The sequence below is a fragment of the Miscanthus floridulus genome, chromosome 19 (assembly GCF_019320115.1).
Source record: "Miscanthus floridulus cultivar M001 chromosome 19, ASM1932011v1, whole genome shotgun sequence".
NCBI classification, from domain to species: domain Eukaryota; kingdom Viridiplantae; phylum Streptophyta; class Magnoliopsida; order Poales; family Poaceae; genus Miscanthus; species Miscanthus floridulus.
This window is the reverse complement of record NC_089598.1, coordinates 39,362,879-39,372,361: the sequence shown is the minus strand read 5'-3', so window position 1 is coordinate 39,372,361 and position 9,483 is coordinate 39,362,879. Positions and strand designations below refer to the sequence as shown.

Sequence of the window (9,483 nt, the reverse complement as noted above, 5' to 3'; positions counted from 1 at the left end):
TTGATCCTTTAATATCAGCATATTGGTAGGGAACTCATAACCTCCCAAATCAATAGGTACATGCTAAACTACCTCCCTTGTACAGATTCGTCCCCTAGGCGACTGTATATGATAGGGTTCTTTTGTTTCCCCAATAGCTATCCCATGCTTCACAACAAATGTACGATTGATGAATGTATGGGATGCACCAGAATCAAATAAGGTAATTGCAGGATGCTTAGCAATGGGAAACATACCCATCATAACCGGTTCTCCTTCTGGAATAGATTCCACTTGCGTATAGAATACCCTTCCAGTTTTCTTCTCAACGGGACCCTTTTGATGGTTCTGAGCATTGCCCTTGTACGAATTTTGAGCTTGATTAACAGGGGCTTTGGTTGCATCAGGATTGTTCTTCCTAGGATACAGACATTCTCGGGAAAAATGCCCGGGTTTACCACAATTATAGCATGGAAAATTGTGATTCTGGGGAGTAGCATTGCGGTTTGCATTATTGGCATTGTTCTGCTGCTATGGTGCTTGATGAATATAAGGTGTATTAGTTGCAGGGCAAATGAAGATTTGCTTCCTGCTTTGGCCATGTTGTGGGCGAAATGGCGTACGGCCATGATTCTGAGGATGGTATACTATCTTCTGTTGCTTGCCACTTGATGATCCGGAAGCAAATATTTTCTTTTTCTTCGCCTCCTTGTGTCGGCGGTAATTTTCTTCCGAAGCGATAGCAATGTTGATTGTTTCATGGTAAGTTGCATTACCACAGGCTGCCATCATTGTCTGAAGTTTAGTGTTCAAGCCTCGAAGAAAATGATTCTTTTTCTTCCTGTTCGTGTTCACATACTCAATAGCATACTGAGACAGGTGGTTGAAACGCCCAACATAATGCGTCACCGAGTGCTCCCCTTGCTTAAGAGCCAAGAACTCTTCCAACTTCATGGTCATCATACCGTCTGGAATATAATGTGCCCTAAAGGCATCCTTGAACTCCCTCCAGTTGATTTGGTGACCAGCGGGCTGTACTGCTACCAAATTTGCCCACCAGGCACCAGCAGCTCCTCGGAGTTGCTGTGCCGCAAACCTTGGTTTTTGAACCTCAGTACAGTGGATCAGCTTGAACTTTTGCTCTATTGTCCTAAGCCAATCATCGGCTTCTAAAGGTTCGTCTGCCTTTGAGAACACAGGCGGACGTGTGTCAGTAAAATCCACATAGGTTGACTCGTCGTTTCCATTATTACGACGGCCACAATTAGGGTATGGTGCCTGCTGGTTCTGCGCCAACTCCCTTAACAGCCTGGCATTCTCTACCGTTGCGTTGACGAGTGCGGCTATGGCATCTGCCATAGTCGAGGGCATTGGTGGAGGATTTGGGCACTCATCATCGTCGTGCGAGCCACTAGCACCAGTTCGGGTGATAGGACGAGGCATCTGTTAGAGAAACACATTTACTTACATTATTCTTTATTGAAAGCTTTTAAAAGGTTGCATACTACAAAGGGTTCTTATTTATATTATATGCCTTGTATCCCACAAGACAACCCTGGTTTTCTAGGAAAGTAGTAAGGAACTACTTCTACTCCAAGCTCTCAGTCTTCGGCATCCGTGCCTATATCGGACGAAACCTCATCTTCCTCTGAGAAGTACACTAACTCCTCAGGGTCCTCCTCCTCTTCTTCATTCTCGACTTCTCCTGGAGCTACAATCATTTCTTCATCGGTAACTTCACCATCCCCATGAGGAGGATGAAGTTGAGCATACATCATATGGACATTCTCATGCAGAATGGCATTGTCCATCTCTAGGTCCTCTACGTAGAACTCCAACTCATTGACGCGTTCATTGGCCGCATCTTCTCGTGTCCAGGCTTCATTCCATAGCTCCATGGTCATGGTGATACCCCTTTGCATTTCCGCCAGCTCTTCTTGGTCTTTGGCATGAGCTCGACGAAGAGTGTTGAGCTCCTTGTTAAGGTTCTCGACGTTGGCGGGGTTGCTCGAAGATCGTTCCTCTCCTAGGTTCTTGGAACTTCCTTCACCAAGCTCGTGATTTCTTGGTGCCAATTGGTGACGAGGGACTCCATGAGGTCCGGTGGACTTACGTGCGGTTTTCTTGGTCTTTGCCATAGCCCAACCACTATTAAGGGGAATTATTATGCAATGTGCTCAAGCATGATGTATGAATCGATCTTACGAATCTAAGTACAAAAGATTAATATAATCATAAGTACTAGATTTTCATAATACATAGGACAAACCTAATCATATTATCCGCCACAAACTTTTCAAATAAGTCAGGATTGAGTGCAGATCAAAGGTAAGAAGAAAGAAATTGAACTTTCAAAATATCATGTTTACTTTCCTTGATCCAAATCATTTTGAAGGTTTTCCAAAGTAACCTACAATGATCTTAGATGGGAACTGCTCTGATACCAGCTGTGGCAGAACCTCCTAAGGAATCGGGCCCACATGCACCTATCGTTGTCTTAACAGACCTCGGATAGCGTACACGAGTTCCCAACAACTCAACAGGTCTGTCGGGTGTCCTCGGGAAACCCGAATCATCCACGTTTCTCTTTTCAAACAGGATCCCAATCACAGTCATTGCAGATTACAATAGTTTATTCAAATATATACCAGAGTAAAAGATAGCGGAAGTCTTAAGATAACATAATTACAAACCGGTTGTTTTCAAACTTACAATACCAAAAGTGTCATACAACCATAGTAGCAGGATAATATTACATTAACTTTATTTATCATACAAACTAGTGCCTTGTCCAAAGGCCATTCATTACTCCTCATCGTCATTGACTTCGAACTCAGACATGCAGCAGGGACCAAAACAAGCCTGCGCATGCGACTCACCTGCAACAAGGGTTAACAAACCCTGAGTACAAAAGTACTCAACAAGACTAACCCGACGTAACGGGGTGTAAGACTTTAGAGATGCAGGGATTTGGGACAAGGTAAAGATGTGGAAAAATTCAAGTCCTTTTCCAAAAGCTTACTATATTTATCCTATTCTCAAATTTTACCCCTAAGTCCTTTTAGTTCTTTATCTCAAACTAAATGAAAATTTTCCCATATTTCATTCCTTCTCATTCCATTCTTTTTCTCATATTTTAGTAATTCACCAGTACTACATTGCTTCTGTAATGAATCGAGTCTCCATATCTGCGGAGCACCGGCAATTTGAATTGATTCAAGTCCCAGCTGGGGATTCCTTATCACACGACATATGTAGAACTTAATCTTGCATATATCAACCTTGCTACCGGATCCTCCTATACTAAGCCGTCTCCATGCCACCCGAGAGCACAGCACACCTCAAATCCGGCCACATTCCAGCCACGAGGGTACACGCTACTCCCGCCATCTCTCCACTCCCAGTGCGCGGGCATTCGTCTTAGTATTGGATTAGCCGAAGTAGGCTTACCGGAGTATGTGACCAGTACTACAAAGTATCTCGTTCAGAAGATCCACAATGAGTGGCCTTTAAGCGACATAGTCAGTAACATTACCCAACATTCAAGATAAGTCATCCGACTAGTCTCTAATTCATTCTACATTCTTTCTTTCTTTGGCCAGTATGCCATCTTTGATTTTATCGAAACTTTTACTTTGAAAGCCTACCATAAAGCATACTAAGCACACTACGCCTTTATAAATGAAAACATCGTCAAGGATGGTAAACAATTATCAAGGTAGGTAATGCATCAAGTATGTAATATTTGAATTAAACAACTTAATGCAATAAGTAACATAGGTGATAAACTTTTCAAAGTAAACAAGGTAAGGGCTTAATGCATAAACCGGGGCTTGCCTTCGTTGACGATCTCAGGTTCCGGGTTAGTACCACAATTATCAAATCCCGTGACAACCGGGGATTCTTCCAGAACTTGCTCAACTAGGATCGTTTCGTTCTCGGGTTCTACACGAAATGATAACATATGCTTTAACATGATGATAATGTAAACATGATGCTTTCACAGTACATGAAATGTAAAATACCCGCAAATGATTTTATTTCACGGTACAGTTGCAAGCCAACAAAACCAACTTGAAATCCTACCATTATGACCCACACATGTGACTTGACCAAATATATCTTGAAACCCTACTAGTCACAAAACATGACCAAAACAAGATCCAACACTAATCAAACACTTAGGGTTTGCTTTTATCTATTTTTGAATTAATTTGGAATTAAGCCCAAAAATAAACTTGTTCCAAATGACCTGAAAATTTTATGTAAGCTTCCTTATGACAAATTAGTGTATCAAAACAAATTTCATAATTTTTGGAATTATACAGTGACCTACAAAAATCATGGAAATTGCATTTTTCAATTAATGGACTGAATATTTGAACATTCAAAATTTATCCAAATTTCAAATTTCAAATTTTTAAATCATACTAGAACATGTACAGAAGCTACACAAAAATTTTCAGAATTTTTGGATGTGTAAATAAATTCCTACAAAATTGCAAAATTGCTGCACTATTCAAAATCAGAAAATAACCAAAGCTCACTATTCTTCTTCCTCAGCTTCACTGACAGCCTGACCCCACGCGTCAGCGACAGTGAGCAAGACACGGCGGCGCGGCCAGCTCCGGCCAGCAAAACGCGTCGGTGGTGACTCTCCGGTGAGACGGGCTGCTCCTACATGATCTACACCAAGTCGCGCATCTATCCCAAGTCTCAGAACAGAAAAGAGCACACCGGATGGCACTCAACGTCGGCCATGGCGGCTCAGACCCGACGGCGGTCGATGTAACTAGGGCTATGGCGCAGTAGAGTCAAAGTAAGAGTGAGCAACACGCTCAGGAGCTCACCGTGATCGCGATGATGTGCTTGGTGCAGGCGGAGACGTACGGAATCGCCCTGGCCACGGTGAGGTGGGTTGCAGCGGAGCTTCGGCCGGCTCCGAAGAAGATGACGTCGCGCGGTGGTGCTGATTGGCTAGAAGCGAGGTGAGCAGGTCAGGAACGAGTGGCAGGGGAAGGCGGAGCTGATGGCCAACGCAATTGGCTTGAGGTGGTCCGACGAGGATGAATTGGGCGATCGCGGCAATGTCACCGGCGGCGAACTGTCGATGGGAAAACTCCGATTGACGACGATGTACTCCTATTTATAGCCAGCTTGAGGGCGTACGGTGATGACAGCACACGGGCGAACTCGCCACAGAGGTTTGGGCGTGTCACAGCGCGTGAAAGCGGTGAAAACCGATCGGCGGTGAACTCCGCGTGGCGCCGGCGGCAAGCAGTGAGGTGGAGTTGAATTTTTGAAATAATTACAGAACTGCCACTGCATTCATTTCTCAAATTACTCAGAAATTTTCTAAAGAAGTTGAAAATCTCCAAAAATGAAAGTTGTTCAATTTTTCAAACTCTACAACTTTGCTTCTAGGAACATTTTCAAATTCTGCCTCCATTTTGAAATTTGAATTTGGGGTGCATTTGAGCATTTGAATCATTTCAAAATTACTCCAAATTTTATATGTAAACTTGAAAAACTTTGAATACCAAAGTTGATCCTCATAAAATAATCTTCAACTTTGCTTTTTGCCTCAACTCGAAATTCCTCATGGATTTTGAATTAGTTAAAAGGGGCAAAAAGGACTTTTATAATTTGAATGTGAATTCAAATTTGACTTGTCTTCCTTTTACTTAGATTTTGATTTTTGACCAATAACATGGCCCATTAGGATTATTTGAGTCAAAGGACATATGACCTCACATGATCACATGAAATTTAACCCCTGTGGTCATGATCTGTATTTAGGGTTTTTGAAACACATCACATGAAATAACAACATTATGAAATAAACCTTATTTAGTGAATGCATTCAAAACTTTATACTAAATGAATGCTTTGCAATGCACATGATGACATGTCAAATTTTAGTATTAGGTCAAAACACCAGAGGTGTTACATTGGGATTGGGCGAGACAGAGCTCGCGCCCTCTGGATTAGGCGTGACGGAGCCCGCGCCCCCGAGGTTGGGCGTGACAAAGCCCGTGCCCTCGGGGTCAGGCGACATGGAGCCCGTATCATCGAGGTCGAGCGTGATGGAGCTTGCTCCCCCATGTTCAGGCACGATAGAGCCCGCGCCCTCGGGGTCGGGCAACACCGAGCCTGAGCCCCCGAGGTCGGGCGCAACGAAGCCCATGCCCTCGAGGTCGGGCGACATGGAGCCCGCGTCCTCAAGGTCGAGCGTGACAGAGCTCGCTCCCCCAGGTTCAGGCGCGACGGAGCCCGCACCCTCAGGATCGGGCAAGACGGGGCCCGTACCTTTGGGGTCGAGCAAGACCAAAATACGCTCTTGACCATCCGGGCGATTTAGCGTTCGTGACCATCAACTTCCTTCTTCCAGGTATCCCTAATACTGATACCCGACAGTAGCCCCCGAGCCTGCGGAGGAGTAGGATACTCCTTCGAAGGCTTTTTCTAACGGAGGGATTCTGAGGGTCTTGATCTCCCTTTCTGAGCCACGGGATGTCTTGGGAGCATGCAACTATGAGATTTGGGGGTCGGAAAAGATCTCTCTTGATTCTGATCCCTCCCTAGGATCTGATCGATCCGCCATTGTCATGCGACCGCGTATTCGGTCTCCTTGCGAGTCCAACTTCCCTAGAGCCACCACGCGTAGCAAGGGTCCAATCGAGGGGTCAGCTCATCTTGTGGTCGTCCTCCCTCAAGCGTCTTTTTTGATATAACAGAGGGGTTGAGCCGTGCCATGTTTTCCTCGATGGACGAATTATGGTGCTTGGAGAGCTGTTAACGGGCTAGTCCGAGTGGGGCCTTGGCTTACCATTCGTGGGGGTCTGGCATGGGTTAGCTGGTGACCAACTCTAGATTCCTGATAGCCAGTTCATATAGGTCTCAAGTCCGTTCGACCGATCCCAAGGGCTCATTGCCTTTTGTGCGCCCGGGTGCTTGCCTTGAACGTGGGTCAGGATGCCTATGGCACTCGTGCACCCCTGGTGCTGGCCGCTAGTTGGCTCATACTTAACCACCCCTCACTCAAAAGGTGCCCCAGAGTAGTTGTGAACCCATCGATGGGCCAATCTTTGAACTCTTGGGCCTTATTGGGCTATGGGAGCATTTTTCGCTCCATATCCCTCCTTGCCTGTGGCGGTTTTTGGCCCATCTTGGGGCAAACCATCGTCTGACATGCCCTTCGAGGGGGCAGCCGGGGGTGGCATGCACACAATTTCCGGAGAGGCAAAGTGACGACGTGCGATAGGTGAGTCGATCGAGGCAGACAGTTCGCCTCTCACTCCACCTTCCCATATAACTAGGGGGTTTTTCCCTTCATCTTTAATACGCCTAACCGTAGCCTTGTCCTCTCCACTTCTCCACCGCAAGTGCTCGGATCTCTTGCTCTCGCTCTTCTGCCGCCAGCGAAGTTCTTGTTCCTCCGCCCTTGCTTCACATGGAGTCGTGGTATCGCTCTGACGTCACCCACGCACACATGGAGGGCCTCATCAAGCGCAGTCTTCTCCATGGGAGAACCGAGGTGGTGGAGTGGCTCATGCCTGGTCATGAGGAGGCACCGATGCCACCCGATGGCTATGTTGTGTCCTTCACGCCCTTCCACGAGCATGGACTCGTGATTCCTCCCCACTCATTCCTCCGAGGACTGCTGCACCACTACCAGATCGAGTTGTAGAACTTGAATCCCAATGGGATCTAGAACATCGCGGCCTTCATCGCATTGTGCAAAGAGTATTTGAGGATCGAACCCCACTTTGAGCTATGGAGGCACTTCTTCTCTGTCTCCCTGCACAAGAAAAGGGAGAGAAGTAGGGACCTATCAGTGTCAATGGGATGCGCAGGTATCCACCTCCGGGGCCACCGGTCCACCGAGTACATGACCTATCCACTGTCGAGGTCCAACAAGGGATGGCACATGCTTTGGTTCTATGCGAAGAATGATGCCACCGCCCCCTTGTCGGACTTCACTAAATGCCTAATCGTAGAGGCACCACCCGTGTGGGGGTGGGGACCTCTCGAGAAGGAAAAGAAAAGGCTATGTGCCCTCTTGGATGCCATCATGCTCCTAAAGAACCATGGTCTCCGTGGGGTCGGTGTCATTGGGGCATATCATGCGAGGAGGGTGGTGCCGCTGATGGCGCATGCCCTCCCACTATACATGATGACTCCTGGCGCATAGCTCAACAAGATGGTGCTCGCCCAGGGGCCGCTCCATGATAGTGAGGTCGCGTAGCACATCAAGGAGGTTATGGAGGAGTCCGACGCCGTGTTCCCTATCCTAGGACATCCCACGATGTGGCCGGACACGGGCTTTGTCAATCTACCGGTGGGGTTGGGCTTTCGGGCCTCCATCGTGCCACTACCAGAGCATGTGGTTGTGAGGGTGGTGAACCATGCCATAGACGAGAAGATGAAGAAGAAGGATGAGGAGAAGGCAAAGCGGCGGGCAAAGGAGCGAGCGAAGCTGGATCGAGGAAGGCGGCAACAAGGTTCGAAGGAGGAAGAAGAAGAAGAAGGAGAGGGAGGCGATGGTTTTAGGTCACCTGTCTAATGGGATGAACTAGGAGGTGGGGACGAGGACTCGTCTTTGCCATAGGCGGGGCCCTTCCCTTGGCATGCCCCAAGGCAGGAGGGGGAGGACGCGCCCTAGAGCTGGTGGAATCAGGCCGCTCTGCTCCGTGCAGGCCTTCCAAGCAGAGGAAAGCTCGAAACAGCAACGTGCCAATGAGGTGCGGCCGGGGTCAGGTGGGCCGACCCCAAAATGTCACCATCCGGTGGCATCGAGGTGAGTTAAGAATTTCTTCACTCCTTCGCTCTAATGAATTTTTGTCATAAATTGACCGTCATGTCCTTCATAGCGTTGGAGGACGCGGGACTCTCCTAAGGCTTGCACCGAAGAAGAGCCTCACCCTCTGGCAGATGCGCCAGGAGCCTGCTAGTGTTACGCTAGAGGTGAGCGGGAGTGGCACCAGGGTGGCCGCGGCGTCGACCGGAGGGGTGCAGCCGGTGGCTGCGTTCACGGGGGAGCAGACAGAGGAGGGTGCATCTGGGGCAACCGTGGCAAATGTGGCATCACCGGATGTGGCCGCGACGTCATAGGCAGAAACGACGCAGCTAGGGCCGTCATCCGCGAAGGTGACCGTGACATCACAGGCAAAAACAGCATAGCTAGAGCCATCATCTACGTAGGTGGCTGCCTCTGCGGTGTTGCAGATGGAGGATAACACACCCAAGGTGTCCATGGCGTACGTGGCGTAGCCGAGTGCGGCCGTGAATTCATAGGCGTAGGCAGTGCAACCGGAGCCATCGTGGTGCAGGTGGCTGCATCATAGGCGAAGACATCATAGGTGGAGAGGGCACACCAGAGGCATCCTTAGCATCCACATCACTCGTCCTCTCTACTACCAGAGGGGCAGCTCTAGAGGAGTTGCTGTCGCAAGAGGGGTCGGCACCGCTTGGGATCGGTGCGAAGCCATCCTAGTCTCTGGT

At 48.1% G+C, this 9,483-nt stretch overlaps 1 protein-coding gene across 1 annotated transcript; it reads right to left on the bottom strand.

Moving 5' to 3' along the window:
• Positions 1-5,908: 5,908 nt before the first annotated feature.
• On the bottom strand, positions 5,909-9,236 carry LOC136525916 (uncharacterized). The gene is made up of 2 exons (XM_066518745.1): positions 8,888-9,236; positions 5,909-6,288 (listed from the first exon to the last, which is right to left on the bottom strand). The coding sequence occupies exons 1-2, from the start codon at positions 9,234-9,236 to the stop codon at positions 5,909-5,911; spliced, it is 729 nt and encodes a 242-aa protein (XP_066374842.1).
• Between the last annotated feature and the right edge of the window lie 247 nt (positions 9,237-9,483).